The 20,253-nt window shown below is 36.8% G+C and overlaps 2 protein-coding genes across 2 annotated transcripts in view; both read right to left on the bottom strand.

Annotated features, from left to right (window-relative positions):
* Nucleotides 1-20,253, bottom strand: part of DST (dystonin) — a 308,093-nt gene that overhangs the window by 112,846 nt on the left and 174,994 nt on the right. The window contains 7 exon segments of the mRNA XM_042803120.1: nt 2,647-2,782; nt 3,458-3,546; nt 6,084-6,218; nt 17,189-17,287; nt 18,034-18,141; nt 18,232-18,315; nt 18,997-19,159. Coding sequence (XP_042659054.1) covers nt 2,647-2,782; nt 3,458-3,546; nt 6,084-6,218; nt 17,189-17,287; nt 18,034-18,141; nt 18,232-18,315; nt 18,997-19,159 — 814 coding nt within the window.
* Nucleotides 6,319-9,638, bottom strand: LOC122154497 (plectin-like). The gene has a single exon (XM_042803121.1). It carries the CDS (start codon nt 9,591-9,593, stop codon nt 7,599-7,601), a length of 1,995 nt encoding a protein of 664 aa, XP_042659055.1. The 5' UTR covers nt 9,594-9,638; the 3' UTR covers nt 6,319-7,598.

Raw genomic sequence — 20,253 nt, 5'->3', positions numbered from 1 at the left:
TATCTGAAAGATCACCCTGAACTCTGCCTGTGACATTATTAGAGTGAACGCTGCCAGCTGACTTTAGGTTAATTCCTTTCAGGCCTATGTATTTGTTATTAAATTCCTTTTCTGACACATTGGCATTGTACACAGCACCATCACCTTCCAGCAACATATTGATGGCTTCTTGCAGTTGTCCATCATATAATAAAAGTCTTCCTCCAGTGTTTGCATCCATATAACTATTTATCATCAGATAAGATATGAATAATTTCTTAGCTTGATCTAAAGTATGACATACAGGGTCTTCTGTGCCAGAAGCTTCATGTTCCTCCTCACCGTCATGAAATATAGATGGCAAGAATTCATATGTTGATAACCATTTTGCAGCATTTTTACAAGAGGTCTCCAATTCTTCTACATGGGGCATTTTATCTGGTAAAGTCATATTGGTCAAAACGGATACAGTATTGATGTCTATTATCCCTGATTGCGCGGCTTTATCTAGATTGACTATTTCACAAGTTTCTGGAATGTAAAGCGCAGCTATTTTCTGTCTATTGTTTAGTATTTTGAATGCCAGCTCATTTGTTATCATCTCTTGATGCAAAGCAGTTGATATGGGGAATATTTCGCCTGTGTGAGGCCAAATTAGTCCAACAAAGCCTCTTTGTGCTTCTAATACTAGCAGTGCACTGGTAGATGATATTAAGTTGCATTGAACAGCTTCATCAACAGTCAAGTGTTGCCCTGAATTTGGACAAAGGATTCCACCAGTCTGAACCTGATGTGTGAGGATCCCACAAGCAGTGTCCTGATCTATCTTCCCTTGTCTCATGGCCTCTTCCACAGTCAATCGCTTCCCTGAATCAGGGTCAATTATACCTCCAGACATTAACTGAGCACCCAGTAGCCTGAACATTGTTTCCCGATCAATGAGTCCTTCATGTGCTGCTCTCAGAACAGTTATCTTCCTTCCACATTTGAACATGATTCTACCTTTTTCTTGCGGTTTTATGGGTAGGAGTCTTAAGCCTGTTTCTTCATGTATTATGCTTCTATGAACCATCTGTTCAAGGGAAATCTTCTCAGCACAGTTGGGGTCTATGAGATCTTTACATGTGTCTTGTCTTTCCAGAAGCTTTGTATATAATGTGGGAGAAATAAGATTTCTCTGGAAAGCATTCTGCAAAGTGAGGTTTTCTCCAGTAGATGGCAAAATCAAGTGTCCACTTGAAAGCTGATTCTCAAGAATTTTAACAGCCAAATGTTCTGATAATAAACCTTGTTCTAAAGCTGATACAACTGGGAGATTTGATAATGATGATTCTGAAATAAGCTTCTTTGCATTACTTAATTCCTGCAACTGCAACAGAGTCTGCTCATCAATTAAGGCATGAGCTTTAGCTTCTTCCAAATCATAACACACTCCTAATTCTGGAGAAACTATTCCAGAAAGGATCAGCTGATTCTCGAGCAATCTAATTCCAGTATCATAGTCAATAAAACCCTTTAAAATAGACTGAAAGACTGAAAGGACTTCTCCAGTCGTTTGGTCAATGACACCAGCAATGACTTTATTCACCTAAAAAGGAATATAAAAGAAAAGCTATCACTATTTTCAGACTGTATTTTTTTTTTTTATTTTGAATGCATGATAAGCATAAAAACATGTACTTACCAGGCCTGAAGGAATGCTGTGAATGTTAGCAGCTCAAATGCGCAAGTGATCTATGTCAGTCATTCAACAGCACGCGATGTGATAAAAGATTTAAAATCAACATGCATCTGTGAATTGAAAACCTATGCTTTGCATACATAAATAGGGTTAGTGAGAGACCATAGAAGAAATGATTGCAGAGTGAGCAAATAGAACATATACCTGAAAGGCAAATTTTCATGCTCTAAATGTCTGTGAAAGGTTAGAATATTCAGAAACAGTATGTGATTCAAAACAACCATGCTATTCATGTTTACAGCATACAGCACTTCTGTATATACACTCAACAATATGGAATCAGATACTTTAGCACCAAATATTGCATTTAGTTTGCATGGAAAGCATGAAGTCAGTTTGACAACATTATTTGAACTAATTATACAGACGCTGCTTCTGTGTGTATATGAGAACACTCATTTGTAACATAATTTTTGAGAATTCCATATTTAAGATTAAGATCCATTAACAAATATATTTGTAGTGTCTCAGAATTAATCACATTATGTGCTCCCATTTTCATATCCAGTTAAATTTTACGAAAAACTGAAAGTAAATCAGTTCTAGGACATCTCTGAGTGATATATGGGAGAGATTAACATGTTATTTTATGGTGTCATTTTTGCAGCAGAAACACAGACTTATCTAGTAGTAAAAGAATGGCTTTTAAGAGAAGAGTTAAGAGATGAATGATTTGTTTGTCTTTCTTCATGCAAGGCACACATTATTAAGACTCTTCACACAAAAAATCTGATGAATAGAATGTTCATATGCACAGGTAAGGTCACACACAGTATTCCATAGCAAGTACACAAAACCTCCAGTCAATTAAATCTCAGGTTCCTTTACACACTGTTAATTGCAGCTTCTTCTACTGATCATGTGTGGTTCCAAAACCATGCAGTAAATCTCAAAACAGACTGAAATGTAAATTTTAATCTTGTTACCTTCTCTTCCATCTTTTCATCACTCGGATACTGTGATTCCTGCAACTGCTTCAAAGCTTCATTGGATAACAAGTTGTAGCTCTCCTGGAGGGATCTGACTTGCTTTTCCATTTCATTTCTCTCTTCATCTGTCATTCTATTAAGAAAAAAAAAAGAAAAATGGAAAGAGGAGATCTCTCTGAGTAATATGTAACCTGCAGGGAATGATCTTCTTATCTTTATGAAAAGAAGGTAGGGAAATTGGTAAAAGTAGTCTGAAAAAAATATAGCCTCATTATGAGGATGTTCAAGAAAGTCACAATCTGCTTGTAGTCATTCAGGAAAAGAAGCTACATTAATCTAGGATTTATGTTGAATATCACTAAATCATTTAACATTTGCATGTGCCTTTGTCTATTGATTACCAGTCAAGACAGGTTACATAGCTATCAAGGAGTCATGAGATATCTCAGCAATTTAACATCTTAAACAGTCTGATTTCAGACAGACTAAACCAACTTGTAACATATAGTTCAGGTGCTAATTTACTACTGATTTTTTAACTATTTTGAGTTCAAATAAAAATTAATATCTAATGGGTTTTTTAAGGTGACCAGAAGTATATAAACCTAGCCAGATTCTTGAAATAAACAAAATTGCATCAAGCTTCCCCAAATGGGAAGACAAAATTATAAAATTAAAGAAAAAAACTGATATGTTTGTATGTGAAATGCAATTGGAACTGTAAGATGAGGATATGATTTCTTTTTAAGCAAAGAGTATGTACTGATTCAATTAATTTATATTATTTCAAAAATAAAAAATTGCATACTTGTCACTGTGCTTAGCTAAAAATGACTGAGTAGTCTGCAGAGCTTCAGCTATTTGTTCTTTCTTGGTTGACATTTCATCCAGGGAAATCTGAAAAATAAACAACCTGTGTTCAAGACTTAACTACGCACATATATAAAAAGAAAGACAAATAAACAACATACTATTTCTATCTGGGACTAAACTCAATAATATACGACCAGCTATTCTTAAGAGCAATGTTATTTACTATGGAATTGTATCATTTTTATATGGGTAAGTCACTGTGCTATACCTTTTGGTTAAATAATATGCTTGTATCAGCAAACTACTAGGTGAGACAAATAAAATTTTATTTTAAAGTGCTATTTGTTTGAAAATTAACCAATTATTTAAAACTATTTATTATAATTGGCATAGTTTAAAGCAGCTTTATAAAGATATGCATAAAATGGTCCTGTTCAAGAAGTTGCTCACCAAGATGATAGAGAACAACTTTTTAAAAAAACATATTAGAAGGCTACACTTTCATGAAATTCAGTGACAGAGACAAATGCAGTATCAGAGACTTGGAGAAAATTAATTACTTATTAATATTCTCCATGCTATCATTTCTGTATCATCCCCACCAAAGCGCTTGTTCTGGCAGAGGAACTTGCAAGAATTTAATCTTTTAACTTTTCTGAGAAACTGCCTGCAGTCTTTTTTTTCAGAGAAAAGCACTCATTTTGGATAAATAAAGGCAAAGTATCAAGGGGGAGTCTAGGATTTCATTAGCAAGCCCAAGATATGTTCAATGTCAGTGCTAAGAGAACTCTAGCGAGGTGCTTGGGCCCTGCATTCGCCCGGCTCCGGACACAACCAATCGTGTCCCTTTGTGCATCACTTTAAAGGGCCTGAACACAGCCTTGAACAGAGTCTCCCTTTGCAGTCACCACCAGTGAGCCACAAACCCACCACTTGTGCTGTGTGGACAGAAACCAAGAGAGCAAGCACTGTATGCACTACCCAAGAAGGTGATGCGGTGAGGCTGAGGTAGCAGGTGGGGTCATGAGCTCCGCTTTGCTCAGGGAACTGGCACGGCTGTGGCTGCTGTGTGTGCCCTGTCACGGCTGGCACCAGCTACACCCCACAGCAAGCCCCAAACCACTGTGTGAAATGTATTTCAGAGAACATGAGCTATCAAATCACTAGTCTACATGTTTCTACAAACTTGTCAAGGCACCTGTGCTAGTCAGTGGAGACATGAAACCATGCACCCCCCTGGGCCATTTCACAGTGGAAGAAAACACCCTCTGCAAACACCCGTCTCCCACGGGCTGAAGGAGGCCAAAGCAGCTAAATCACAGGTTACTTGCTGAGGGCTCAGGCTGGATGGGGAAGATGCCAGCCATAGTTGCCATGGTAACCTGAGGCGCTCTAAGGAGTTGAGCGCTGGCCCAACGCTGAGAAAGGTTCGTGCTGCTGTCATTACCAAGGGCAGAAAAAGACCAGTGTTGAATGTTTTCGCAAATCCTGATCCTAACTATTAGTGATTTACCAATCAGCATGCTCAAATCAAAACAAGCTTACTTCCTCCTACAGATGTATGAACAAATTGAGTAGCAGAACTAGCCCTGGTCCTCTTTGAACAAGCAGCACGCTGGGACCAGTGGCCATTGGGACTGCAGGACTGCCACCCTGCTCAAGAGCAAGCTTGATTTATGCACATGCTGCTTCAGAGGCTCTAACACGCCCTAGCATGCACGACCGAAATAAAACCACAGGAACAGGCTGCCAAGAGGACCAAAATCATCTTTGCATGAGCACACATCTAGCCCTGTACTGAGGGATGTGGAAAAGATACTGCTTCATCTCTGCTGCTCACTGTGCAGGTAGACCTTCACCTACCGAAATCTTTTTAGGTGTCACCAAGCTATTTTGTGGGACAAGCCTAGCATGGGAGCTGTTAGAAATGATAGGAAACGTCACAGATGGAAATTTATGGTCAAAGTTACAGCTGTACACAACAACAATGTACCTGTTAAATACAAAGGCGGCAAAGATGGGCCACTCCAGTGGCCTGTGGGCTAGTGTGATAATAAAGAGGGCTCAGTCAACACCTGCTGTATTCTCCAAGGCAGCAGTTTTGACTGCTCCATACAAGGACCCCTCAAAATAACTTTTTAAAAACAAATAAAAATAAACCTGACCCTCAGGCCCCTCCTGCCAATTCTTTCCTTCCTGGTGCCAGGATAGAAGCTACCAGACCTGCTCAGTGAACTATTTCAGGACAAGGGGGCAGACCGACAAAGTGCCATCCTGCCAGGACACACTGTCCCTCTACACAGGCTGAGTGATGGTCTGCTGGGTCTTCTTTCTTGAAACTGGCATTTTGCAGTGTCAGAATACATCACACACCAAGCCTGTAAAACATAGCTTGCACTTCTTCCCGAGTAACATGTTTGTGTCCCTAAACATTGATGTTCATTTACCTAACCCTCCATTCACAACCAAATGTGAAATTACATCTTTAGTAAAATGTCGATGGTGATTTGGAGAAAAAAAAAAAAAAAAAAAAAAAAGTATTTGTGGAATATTTTGTCATTTTAATCAACACAGAAAGCTAAAGAGAGGAAGTGCTATTTTGCCAAAAGACATCTGTATACCTGCTGCTTAGGCAAATCTGTCTTTTCAGCCTTTTCTCCTTCTTCTTTGCTGAGTGTCTTGCTGAGGTTTGACACCCATTTCAGCAAATCCCCAGCTTTCTCAACATGTTCCTTCTTTTCTTCTTCCATTGACTTCTGATGATCACCACAAATTGTAAAAAAACATGTAAATGTAAATTGTTGGAATATTTAACATTAACATCCATAGAAACACAGTTCTACCACAATGGCAATATTAGCACATAAACATAAAGTGATTTCTTTTTATTTATCACCACATGCATTACTATGACACTTTGATGTAGGAACAAATATGGCACATAAATATAGACATTAACATTTCCTCAAATGATTTTTAATTATGATTATGGTGCTTATTCATACACATATACACTCATTATAAAATGACTGATATTAAGAAAAAGCATAGCTTCCCAGCCATTACTCAGCAGAAAAAATCTAAACAACATTTGCATATAAAGTATCTTTGAATTGCTGCCTTTGCATTACCCTCAGGTGTGGATATGTACAGCCAGCATAGGAAATCAGCATTTTGCAATCTATGCACATGGACTACTAAATTACAATTAGGAAGAATACATTGCTTTTATGTCTACAGAAACAAGAACAATAGAAGTAAAATATTGAGACATTTCATCTTTTTCTACACAGGGAAATATACTTCTTTCTGTAGTAGCACAACCTGTTAGTAGTTTCAAATTTATCAATACTTAGAAAACACGCTTAAGCCCTCCCATGTATCACAAGTAAAAATGAAGTAATGTTATTTCAATGGAATTTTTAAAAATTGGATATGTAATTGTAATTTTTTTGCCTATTGCAGCATGAAAACAATTCTAAAAAAAAATGTTACCCAGAGAAAAATTAGAATGTGTAACTTTATGATGTAGCCCATTAAAATTAATGAAATACCAGTGTGAGAGAAATTACTTATGCATAAGCATTTACTGGACTGCAGATTTTACCCTTGTGTACTTTATTGCCACTTTAGTAAAATAAATTGTATCTGCAAACTGATTTGTAATATTAAATTAAGTATCAGGTCACATGAAACACTGCACTGTCCTCATTAGCAAAATGAGCCATCCCTTTCCATTTTTAATATAAGAATCTGATTCTTGTCTCACCTAAACTGATCCATTTGGCAGTAATGTTAACTCCACCAACCTCAGTATAACTTCTGATTTACACTACCTACATGTAGATAACACCAGACAAGGCCTTCAGGTGAAGACTGAACACATAGCCTGCATTTTGAAATTATGAATCTGCCTAAATTTATCTATGAATTTCAACTTTATAACAAGCAATATATAATTCCAATTTTAGTGGTTTATACTAATTAGTGGTTTGTACTAATTAGTTTTACAGCAATTCATGATTATATTGGAAAACACGATATATGATTTTCCATAAAGGTCATCACAGATCTTTTCCTTGATTTTAATGAGTTTTAAAGCAGGCCCCAACATGATTAGTAACATATTTGTTCCATTATGAAGTATAGTAAAGACTGGAAATGCCTGTTTTCATGGGCTGAGCTGCTTCTAACAATCGTAGCCCAGTGTGGCAGTCAAAAACAGCTCTCTCTAAAGCTTCTTTGTAGGTTAACTTTTTCTTTGTTTTGGGGCATGTTAAAAATTTAACATACAATTTTTCATCTTTCATCTTTGTAGCTGTGGCAGCATCAATAATACCATTCTTAATTGCATCTTCCATTGTTAATCTGGAATGAGACTTTGGATCTATCAACCCACCAGTCAAGTACTGATACTCCAGGCAGCGCATGCCCATTTCTTTGTCTACAGCATTTAAATGCATAGCTTCAACTGCTGACATAACTGTGTTCCTTACAGGGTGAATGATCCCAGTAAAGATCAGTTCACACTGCTGGATTTGTTTGGCACAACCATCATCAATTAATTCCCTCTGCAAAGCTTCTGAAACACTGTACCTTTTCCCAGTAAATGGATCAATTATGCCTCCTGTACTAACCTGAGCTTCAAGACATCGGAGGGCAGTAACTCTATCTACCAAGTTTTTGCGTGAGGCTTTTAAGACTGGAATTCTTTCATTGGTTTCAGAAAGCCAGAACCCTGCAACAGGACTCTTTAAATCTTTATTTGGCTGTGAAATGGTGACTAAAATATCACCAAACTCATTAGCTGTGATTAAACCCTCCTTATATTTATTGACCAATTCTCTGCCAATTCTACCCTGATTTAAGGCCTCCTCGATATTAAACTGTACACCAGTTTTAAGATCTGTGAGTAAAAGAAAAGAATTCCCATCAGATTCAAAACATGTAGACTCTTTCCAATCAAATTCCTGTTTTGAAAGCTCAAGATATGTAGCTTTATCAACACAATTTTTTTTATAAGCCTCATACGAAGTCATTTCAGCTCCTGTTTTGACATCTACTACAGAAATTTTATGACTTTTCTCTGCTGATGGGCTGCTTATTTTCCTTTCACCAACTGGAAGCAGAAAGCATTTACTGCTTACACTGAACACACACATTTTCAGCAAATCACAGTAGTACATAGCTTTCCTGTTATTTGGATTGTGAAAACATTTTGCATTACTAGAAGGTTCATGCAAAAATTTTAAAATTGTGTTATTGATCAAGCCAAGCTGCACGGCAGTTTCTGGAGGTACACGAACACTTCTTACAGGATCAATGACCCCTCCACTTGCAATTTGAGTCTCAAGGATATTTTTACCTTTTTGTCTTTCTAAGAGCCGAGCCTCCATAGCCTGATAGACAGAGATCACTTTCCCAGAAGAGCAATAGCCCAAAACAGCTTTCTCTGCCTCAAGCAGTCTACTCTTGAATTCATTATCTGCAAGCCCTCTAACAACTGAATCATCAACAGAGAATTTCTGACCTGTTGTGGGATCAATGATGAAACCAGTAGCTGCTTGGGCCTCTAAAAATGCTAATGCCAATGCTTTTCCTATGATTCTTCTCTTTGCTGCTAAAGCAAAAGAGAGTATCTCTTTGCTGGATTCAAGGTACAGCCCAGCAATAGCTGTAGGTTTAGTTAAAAATTTTTCAAGACTTTTCTGAACCTCATCAATAGTCTTCTGCCCTGAACGAAGCTGCTCAACCGTGAGTCTGTCTAAAAGTTTAACTTCAGTCAACTGTCTGGCAGTTACATCATGTCGGAGACCTTGAAATTTAATATAATCGTCTTCCTCTGTAAAATATTCCAACTCAGTAGCATCATCAACAGTTTTCAAAATCTCTTCCCCTAAGAAAGAGCTCATCTTTGCAAAGTCTTCTTTCCTAAACCTTTCGGATGTTTTGTATCCCTCAAACATTCTCTCTTCATTACCAAAAGTCTTGTCATTTCCTTGGTTTAATGTTGTGACTTCAACATGCATGTCATACTGCTTGTTCTTCACTATCTGTAAATAGGAATTTTTTGACATGGTGAGAAATACATCTGCAGAACTATGCTGAATATAATTCACTCCTAAATCCATCACCAGAGAAACAAAAGGGAGAACTTGAATGCAAGTCAAAAAGGAGAACTGCTACTAGCATTGGAGAGCAGAGAAATATAGATAGCTAGAGTTTTAAAGTACATTTGCCATTTCAAATATTTATTCAACAACAGAAATATGACTAGACTAAGCAACAATAACTGTTGCTACTCTATGAACTTAGTGCCATTAATCAAAGCTTATTTTGACTAATAATGATACAATATTGTATGTTAATTCCTATTTCCAACACAAACTGTTAAAATAATGTTTCTTAGATATTAAAAAACCTGCTACAAAGGTCTAATGAAAAGCTTTTTGTGTCTTGTAAGAATGAAGGCGTTCCCTTCACCAAGGTAAGAACATAAGAATCATCAGAGAGAATACAGAATAGCGATAACATATAACTAAAAACAAACAAACAAAAAAATAGAATAGTGAAAACCAGCACTAGGAAGGCAAACCCTCACAAAATGTAGTGTGTACCTCCAAGGGATGCAGTTTTACCACTCCTAATTCATGTTTTGTGTCTTCTCCATGTCTGATAGTTTGTCTGGAACTGTGTAGGTTCCTGTTTCTCAACTTGTCCCTTTCAGATGTTCCAGAGATCTGGCTTGCTTTATCAAAAGTTATTTGGAACTGCGTACTTGTTTGAGAAACAAACTCTGTAAAAGACTGTGGGCTTGAATCTTCTTCTAGTGACTGGTTTATTCTTGACATCTGGAACTGCACCTCTCCTGGTATCGTATCATCAGCACTCACGTACAATGTATTTCCTTCTATTTGATCACATTTAAAACCTGATCTCTCCTGCTTTTGCCTTAACAAAGGGGAGCTAAGTTTTGCATGTGGAGGAAGCTGTTCAAATTCTCTAGCTGAGGTGTCACTCAGGTAACTGAAATTATTCCCTCTTCTCTCACAGCTCAGTTTAAAGTCAGAATCTTGGAGTTTATTATTTTGCTGAACTTCATTCTGAAACAGAAGAAATCTGTGTTCACTCTCCCTGACCTGAAGATCCATTTTCTGTTTCAAGCTCTCAACTGTACGCTTCTGCACTTCCAATTCTTCCTCAAGTTTCCTGCACTTCTGGTGATAGTCCATTTCAGCCTGCTTCCCTTGTTGTAGCTGCTCATGACATTTTTTAAGCCTTTCTTGCAGATCTTCCATTTGTATCTTGTACAGCATGATGTTTTCCTCAGCCATATGCTTTTCCTGCTGAAGAGCAACACATTCTAGTTTTATGCCAGAAATGTCCTTTTCCGTGATACTATGGGATTCCAGCAATTTTTCAACTTTTTTCCTAAATTCTTCTGCAGAGTGTTTAAACTTAATAGATTCTTCCTGAAACAGAATCATCTTCTTGCGTGCCATTTGTTCATCCAGAGTCTTCTGATGGAGTTCATCCTGTAATTTTTTTAATTTACTACTTAGGTCTTGAATATGAGCCTGTTGTAGTTGTATCTTCTGTTCACTTACACTCTTTTCCATAGTTAGAGCATTCATTTGGGCATTTAAATTTTTAACCTCCCGGTCGATGGTGAGGGTGGAAGCAGTTTGTTTATCACATTTTTGTTTATATTCACTAGCTAAGTCTTTTGTTTTTGCTAAATCAGCTTCTAGGCTTTTGATTTTACATATGAATTCTTGCTCAATTATTGTTTGCTTGTGCAATTGTTCATTTGTTGTACGCAGTTGCTCTTTGAAACCATCTGCCAGGGCTTTTAATGCATCATTTTTCTTCTGGATACTTTGTTTTTCCAAAGTCATCTTCTCTGATTCAGACTGAATTTGCTTCATTAGCAGTTTTGTTTCCATATTCCATTTATTAAGGTCCTCTATCTTTAGTTTCAATGTTTCTGACACCTGATTACTTTTGGCTAATTCATTCTTCAGCATCTGAATTTCCTGCTGGTTTTCTTTCTCTACTTTTGTTTTTTGAAGCAACTGTTCTTGAATTTTCTTATATTGGTCTTGAAGATTATTTGCTTCTCCTTTGCATGACTGTGTTCTGTGTTCAGCTGCCAGCTTCTCTTTTTGAAGAGAACTGATTTGTGAATTTAAATGTTTGATAGTGATTTCAGTTTTTGTCTGTGATTTAGTTAATTCCTCTACTTCCCTTTTTAGCTGTGTCTTTTCTTGCTGAAGAGATTTCAGCTCCTCCTGATAGTTCATCTTAATTTTCTTAAGATCTATAGCTTCTTGCATCACCTCTTCAGCTTTACCCGTGGTTCTATGTAGCTGCTTGTCCAGTTCTTTCAACTGTTGCAAATATCCCTGCTCTACTTGGTCTTTTTCCTCCAACTTAATTTTTAGGCATTTAACTTCACTATTGACTTTATCTAGTTTTTCTTTTAATAAACGAGACTTTTCTTCTGTTGATGATTTCTGAAGCTCAATTTCATTCAGTTCATATTTCAAGTCTTGAATAGTTTTATCAGCTTTTTTGTTAGCAACGGTTAGTTTATCTATCTTCTGTCTAAGCTCTTCTACTTTTTTGGCTTCTTGTCTCTTCTGGAAACTTGTAATTTCAGAATCAGTCCTACATTGGTTGCCTTGCCCAGCTGTGAAAGTTGGCAGGGAAGTTTCGCTCATTACAGAGTATCTGCCTTCAGCAACCTTCCTTCTGGTTTCAGTTTTCTTTATTTCTTGCAGCTTTATTTCTGATAGGTTTCCTTTAAATTCAAGATCTTGTTCCATTTGTTTGATCAGTTTCATAAGTTTCTCTTCTCCTTCATTTTTTTTCTTCAGCTCCTGCATTAAGGTTTTTTTTTGTTGCTCTAAATCATGAAGATTAGTATCTTTTCTTCTTAGATGCTCTTCAAGGTTTCTTCTGGTAAAGGTGCTTTCTTCTATTTGATTTCGAAAAGCACGGAGGTTTTCTTCCAGTATATTTCTTTGAGTCTCTGCCTGAAAAATGAGCTGCCTTACACACTCCAACTCCTGCTCTGCATCTGCTTTCTCTTTCTCAATGTTCTGTAGATCTATACGACACTGCTTTGCGTCTTGCTCAGCCTTGGTCTTCTGAAGACAGATCTCTTCCATGTCCTTTTCCTGCTTCTTCCGCTCTTTTTCTGCAGCTTCCCTCACTTTAGGGAGTTCCTGTTCCACTTGGAATTTTTGTTTCTTCATATCCTCCAACATTTCCTCAAGTGTTTTTACCTTTCCCATGAGTTTTCTGTTCTCATCAATTGTGCTATTTTGCTGTGCCATTAGATCTGAATATGCCTCACGCACTGATGCTTCCTTATTCTTTAAAATCTGTAAAAGAAATAGATAAATTGGAAGGTACTTTTTGTAAAACAGTACATGAGACATTAGGCTCTTTGAAAAGCAGAATGGAAAATACTTACTCATATCTATACGGTACGTCCAGAAAGTAGGACGAGCAGTTCCCACCACCATCACCTTCTCTTGAAGGCTTCAGGAAGTTACCATTAGCCAAATATGAAAGCCTTCATAAAGACATCCACCAAGCGAAGAAGTCCTGAAGCCTCTTACTTCAGTCAGATGCCTCTTAGCGGTAAGCAGCATCAAACAACAGCTCGCATAGGCTTTTTCTCCAAACAAACAGGTAGAGTAGTGAGCCAAACAATATGTGCAAGAATTCCCAAGGAGAAAGTGGCCTCCCATTTCTGGATCAGTTCATTAGGAATCGAAAGAAGGATTTTATGCTTGCAAGCCAAAATAACACAAGAGAAGTTTGGAAATCTCCTCCAAGAAAAGAAACAGTATCTAGAGCTAGAGCCAAGATGCAACAAATCCAGAAAGAGAAGCATGTAAATCCCAGTATATCTATGCTCTGTAGAGTGCTCCACAGTCCCAGTGCTTCCACTGGCTCAGCAAGGGGACTGGTAAGAGCACAGCTGCTCTGCAGTGTAGATGAAGTGTAAACATGGTAATTAGTAAAATCCTAGTGAAAACCAGTCAGCTAGCAGTCTCCACATATTGGCAGATCAAAAAAAAAAAAACTCTTAATAAGCAAGATGTGTATTCACCAGTAATAATGTTGAAAGCATACATACCTTGCCTTTGTTAGCATTATTATGGCGTTAGTTACCAAATCTGAGCTAATGTGAGGTAAGAACACATGTATATTCCTATTATCATAAAACATGGCATGAGGGGTAATTATAGCAACATTTTCAAATAAACAAAATGTCGGTTTACTTCAAATTGACCAGATTTACTTAATTTTTAATATGATATATGAAACTTATTTCCTAAAAGGCTAATGCAAAGGCAGCTTCTTTAGTTCCTCTCCATATTTCCCCTGTGTCACAATTCTGAACAGACCCCAATGGATACAAAACATTTAAATTGGTTCCTTATCAGATCTCCTTTTGTGCTTCCATAGACACTAAATCTAATGTATTATGCTTGAAAAAGAACTAAAAATTATAGTCACAAACTGTATTTTGTTAGTTTTCATTATTTCTAATTGACATGACTGAGCATCAGCTGGGTAGAAAAAAGGATGGTAATTAAATAGTAATACAAAATAAACATAAAAATAAATTTATAAGAACTTAACAAAATTAAGCATCTCAAAATGCACAGTGATTGATATATAATTAGCTTATTCATTGTTTAAATTACATTCAATCAACTTTAAATCACTTGACCTTGACATATTTTGCGATTGAAATGTTGATTTAGATTGGTTTAGAATCATCCTTAAATTAATTGTTTCACTTGCATTGCATAAAAACTCTGGTACCTTAATAACAGCTGTGCTCATGTTCTCTTCATTATGATTGACTCTTTTTTTTTGCTTTCCATTTTTTTCAAGTGAGGCTTTTTTCCCTGTTTTTTCACAGAATGTTTTCTGAAGTTCAGTGTTTTTTCCAGGTACCTTTGTGTTATGACCCTTATCTCTACTGTCCATTACTGCAACTAGCAATAAATCTTCATGTTTCTGACCCTGTTTTAATTTGTCTTCTCCACACTGCTTCTCCCCACTTGTATTTATGTTATCCAAACCATAAATTTTGCCCTGTTGTATCTTCTTCTTATGTATTTTCTCACCGTGACTCAACAGCTTTTCTGCTAATCCATATTCTGATAATAGCAAATAATCCTCTCCTCCAGAAATAAATTCTGACAGGGCTATATTTGCATTTACATTACCAGCATTTCCTAATAATTCTGTACCTAAACTTGGATCACTCTGCACTGGTGATACTTCAAAATCTAATGGATAAGATTCAGAGACTTTTGCTGCATACTGATTTGCAAAAATATTTTCTGAAGAAAGAGCCAAAATTTCTCTCACTGTACTCTTGGCTTCATTTGGATTTAAATTTGATTTTTCTAGGATTTCATTTTCTGCTATGAAGTAAATTTTATCCAGAGATGCCCTGTGTAGTTTGCTTGTATCCCTTTCAACACTACCAGAAATGCCTGGATTGCTCACAGATTGCAAATTTAACTTTGTTTTTTCCCTTCCCTTGTGCGCTGCCAGCACTTTGACAGAGGATGCAACTTTCTCTAAAGGTATTGCATCCCTTACACCTGAAAGAGAGTCACCTTTTTCACCAAATACTTGAAACTCTCTGTCTTCAGAGTTTAAAGTATTATGGCTGTTACCTTCTATAAAGCAATGTTCTTTGCACTGACATTCTAAATGAGTTCTTGGTGAAAAATGCTGCTGCTTGTAAGGGATGATATCCAGGGCATGCTTTCCAGTTCTTGAAGTAACTTCATCTTTCTTCATTGTTAGCTCTAAATTAGTTTCTGCTTGCATCCCACATTCTTCCTTTGTTGTAACATCACTCCCTGCCTTTCTTGAAATTTTTTTTCCTGTGGTTTTGTGCATCATTTCCACTTCAGGCAATTTCTTTGATACTCCCTCTGTTTTCTGTCTCTTTCAATTAACAATTTGCTCGTTTAACATTTCACTAGGATCGTTATTCACACTCACACAGATCTCAGCTGAAACAAAACGATCTCTTCTACCATTTTCTTATTCTTTACTTTGATTACCAAAACCGATCAAATTCTCTTGCTCTGTATGTAGCTTATATTCTCTGTTGCCACTAATGCTACTTTCTTGACCACTGAAATTTAAAAATTGCATTAATATTCTATTAGTTTTGATTATATTGTATCTGTGTACATCTAAATTTCTTCTCTCAATTTCTACTTTATTTTCTGCTTGTTTAGGTTTACTGGAAGAGTTATCTTTTTGCAAATATTCCACATCCATCATGCTTTCATTAGATGTGTTTTCCTCTCTGAATTCAACAGCCTCATTACATCCCAAATGTTGAAGGACTTCAGCTGACTTCACACATTGCTGGTGTTCACTCTCTTCTGGTAAGTTCTGAGCATGACAGCACGTAGATTAAACTGGGATATCATGGAAAGCATCTTATTTTTTTCCTTACTCTGTTCATTCTTAATGCCATTACTGAGAGTTAGGAAGGAAGATTGGTATGGAAGAAAATCTTGAAACAATCACAGACTTCAGCAGTTTGATTCCAGAAGAAAAAAATTATCATTCCTCCTCTGAAAAAGATTAATCATTCTCTGATTTGCTACCTTGATTACAAAGAAAAAACCCATCAAATCACTTTGAGACTGGGAACATACTTAGGTTATCTTCAAATAAGATATCAAAGATTTCGTAGGCTGCCAGAAGGTGGAGGAAGATGGGAAATTGGGGGGCCTTGGGGTTGGGGTGGGGTGTTGGAGGGGTGTTTGGTTTCCAAAAAATCAGTCCTAGAGATTCAGAATTTGCCCTTGAAGAATGTGAAGCCTGTTGGCATTCATAGGTTTCTTGATCGATTTCAGTTCTTGTTGTTTCACTTTTTATCCTTGATACCATTAGCATTATTAGTCATACTAAATCCTCAGTTATAATGGCTACTTATCAGAAAACGTTATATATTTCAATCAGTATGTTCCACCACTTCATGATGCACAAAGATACATAACAGCTTGTCCAGAGGCATTCAACGGCAAGAAAAGCCAATAGACAAACCCAGCACCAGAATTACATAGCATTCGTTTAAGAACTCTGTTTAACTCCTATAAATATAGGACTACACCTAGTTTGGGCACTATTTTAGAGATCTGCACTGTATAGATTATACTAAAATGATGTAGTCCTTGAAGAATTACTATATAAAGTCTTTCAGAGAGAAACATTTCAAAAGAAAGTGATGAATTTAGAAGTTTTTTTTTTTCTCAATTATCTGCAAGGTTGATTCTGCAGCAAGCACATATTTTGAGTAATTTGTCTGCACACTAAGCTTGCCCTCATCTTAACGTCTGCATTTACCCAAAAGATCAAGCCCTAAACTATTAAAGTATTAAAATGTACTGTATGTAACTACATGTCATCAGAATTTAATGAATCATATGATCCTTCTAGCTGGAAGAACTGGCAAAATGTATGGATGGTATAGGATTTTGCTTATCTGAATGATAATGGTATAATTTAACACTCCTGCATTCCTGTATGAAGTGCAGAATACAAGGAATCTTAGTCTTTCATATCTGCTGCTAACTTTGTGAATTATTCCAACAGGTATATTGCTCTCTGTTTGCCTAGCTGTTCTTTTTGCTTGGTTGGCTGCCAGGGGATGACCTACCTCTTCCTCTTCCAGCCTTTTCAAAGAGTCACCTGCAAACTTAATATACTGGGTCATCAGCGTCACTAAGGCCGTATAACGAGTCCGTAAATCCATGAACTGCAGAGAAACAAAGCGGGGGTGGGGAGAAAGATAGAGGGAAACACTCTCGTTAACCTTCAAAGAAGTGATAAATTCTACTCTAGAAGCTCTCCTAATTTTGATTCCAACATCCTGATTGTGGAATCCAAAGTCCTAAATTTGATTCCAAAGTTATATGCCATCACCAGGGTGCACCTGCACAAATAAATCTTAAGGATCTATGAGAAGATCTGTAAGGAGAATAAACAGAAGACAGTGTTTTGACTTCATGGTCACTTGATTCTTCCCCCCTGTAAGAACAGGTTATAAGAGGGTCAAGTAGTGCTGGTCGCTATTCCTCTCTCTAACAGCAGGGAGTCAGATTTATCTTTCTCACCCAAATGAGGATGATTTGCCCTGGAATCTTTCAAAGTGTCTAGATACTATAAGTTTTACCATAGCAAAGATGAAAGCACCTCCTGTTTACTGTGATCAAGATCCAGCCCAGAGGTAGTTCTAAACAGTTTTACTGAGGTACATTTCTCATCTAGCTTTTTATAATTTGGGGGACTTTTGTTCATCAACAGCAACATACTGTCTCGTGACCTAAATACTGCATGATAAACAGAATATTTATCACATCATATATCTATGCAGAAAAAAATAATCTTGCTCGGGTTACCCTATTTAATCATCAAGAAATCCTAAATCCCATTCTTGTGTTTACTCTGCTTAAAGCAAAGACTCAAACCCCCATGTTTTCCTGTCATAAGAAATCTATTTACCTCTTGAATAATGAAGTCTGATGAGCTTTGCATTCTTCGGCGTTTCACTGGAGATTTTTGTTGGGAGTCAACCATAGCTCTGTAGGTCATAGTCTGCAGCTCATAGTCCTGTAAAAAGATAAAATACACAAAATGGTTGGCATTCCACATGATACTAATACTATTAAAAAAAGGATTCTAAGTATAACATTATATTACCTTCACAGCAGCTGAGTATTGTTCTGAATACTTCTGGCATTCATCTATTTTGCTTTGTTTCATTTCAATCTCAGAAACCAGCATCTGTAAAATATGAATCTGTATCTTCATCTTAAAAAGCTATCTTATTACTATTATCATTAGCATTTCTACTTTACCTAACTTTATTAAATTTACATAATATGCTTATTTCCATCTGTGTACAAGTAATTATAGGCCCAAGCCTATGTCCTGGGCTTTGTCACGCTTACAGTACAGAAGCAGTGAAAAAACTGCCAGGATTAATAGTTGGTGAGTGAACTTGAAACAAAGTCTGGAGTACAGCATTTTGTGCATATAATTTGTTTTTCTGTCTCTTATTTAAGTTGCATTTCCTTCTTGTAGGAGACAGCTGTTGAGTTTAACTCTGCTACCACAAAAATATTTCTACATTCATAAATACCAAGAGCAGTACTGAATAAAAAATGATGTGAGAAGTCCAGAATTTTAGATGCTCTCAAAGAACTTGCTCTTCTTGCAGATTTGAGGAGCAAACCAATCCGGTTTATAAAATGGCAATAGTCAGTGAGTGATATATTCATAACGTTAGCTGCATTATAAAGATAAAACCATAAAAGCTGATGATGACTTGGAATTTTGCAATAAGGGATGAGGTATATAAGCACCTCATATCAAGGAATAAGATTGACATCACTAGGTCAAACTGATATTTTAATTCTTTAGTCATTACAGCAGTGCTTTCCTACAATGAGATCCCTTTCATACCTTATGCTGGTTCAGCTGCTTAGCCAATGCTTTGCTATTTTCAGGATGGATTTCTTGCATCTTTCGCTGAGTATCTTCTACTTGTTGAATCCAAGCATCCAAAGGATTGTAAGTATCTTTGTAATACTTCAGAGATTTATTAATACCTTCTAAGTCACGCAACCTGATTTTATTTTAGAAGACAAGCCAAAGGGGAGAAGATTAATAATAAAGTTTAAAAAATACAACATTAAGCTAAATACAGCTTTTAAGGCTTTGGATGCCTTAGCACTGCTATAGCTCACACTATAAATGTACTAAAATAACACTACCTGAACAGCAAATTAACTTCTCAAACCCCAAGATTCCCAGTTTGATGAAGCCTTTTCATTTGTCATAAATGACACCCAGGAGAGATCCTACTACAGAAGGAACTCTGCATATATCCCTCATTAGTGAGCTAAACTGCTTGAAACTCCACAAGCACAGGAACCCCCAAGCAAGAGTGAGGGCTCTGAAACAGCAATTAATTCTGTTGTAAGAAGTGAGAGTATTTCAAATGTGACCTACGTGAATCAAGACAGTGTGCTGCACTGTGCTGGAGTTAAGTAGTGGTTCACCGTACCCTCTCACTTTTTGCCTCACACAAAACAACAGGAGTTACACTGAAACTAAATCCTTTAAATATTCTGATGTATGAAAGCAATTGATCCTTTAAGTCCATTTTTAAATCATGCTTTTGACCTGAAAAAGAGTGCTGTGTATTTCTTGAAAGTTGTTTCCATACCGATGAGTACACTGACAGTTTATCTTTCATGTTCCCTATACAGTTACTTCAAAGATCATATAAATATGTCCACACCAAAACACTGCAGGATAAACATATTTATTAAACAACTTTTTGTTGTTTGACTTGGAATGAATACTTTGAATCACTCTAGTGTTGTTCTCAAGATGCCAGAAGGAAACCGAAAAAGAGCAAGCAAAGGAAACTGTATTGCTCACGTTTCATACTTAAGTATGTTTTAAAGCTAATAACCATGAAAAAGAGAAAGGATCATAACTGTAGCCAATATTTGTACATACTTTTTGTATAATGATCGTCAGTGTCAAGCTGTTAGGAAGCAGCAGAGAACATTTGCAGTAAGCAGCTTGTTTACAGCTCCATGCTGCAACTATCACAATCTGTCCTATTTACACTAGAAGCCACTATCTATTAACAGTCATTTTTCAGCATATTCTCAGAATACAGTCTTGTGAGGAACGCATGTGGTTCAT

Source organism: Tyto alba, unplaced genomic scaffold (assembly GCF_018691265.1).
Source record: "Tyto alba isolate M040663 unplaced genomic scaffold, T.alba_DEE_v4.0 Super-Scaffold_40, whole genome shotgun sequence".
In the NCBI taxonomy this organism is placed as follows: Eukaryota; Metazoa; Chordata; class Aves; order Strigiformes; family Tytonidae; genus Tyto; species Tyto alba.
This window is presented reverse-complemented; position numbering and strand designations above follow the sequence as displayed.

Excerpts from the sequence above, each read along its gene's own strand:
- LOC122154497 (XM_042803121.1), bottom strand. The coding sequence starts at position 9,593 with ATGGATTTAGGAGTGAATTATATTCAGCATAGTTCTGCAGATGTATTT.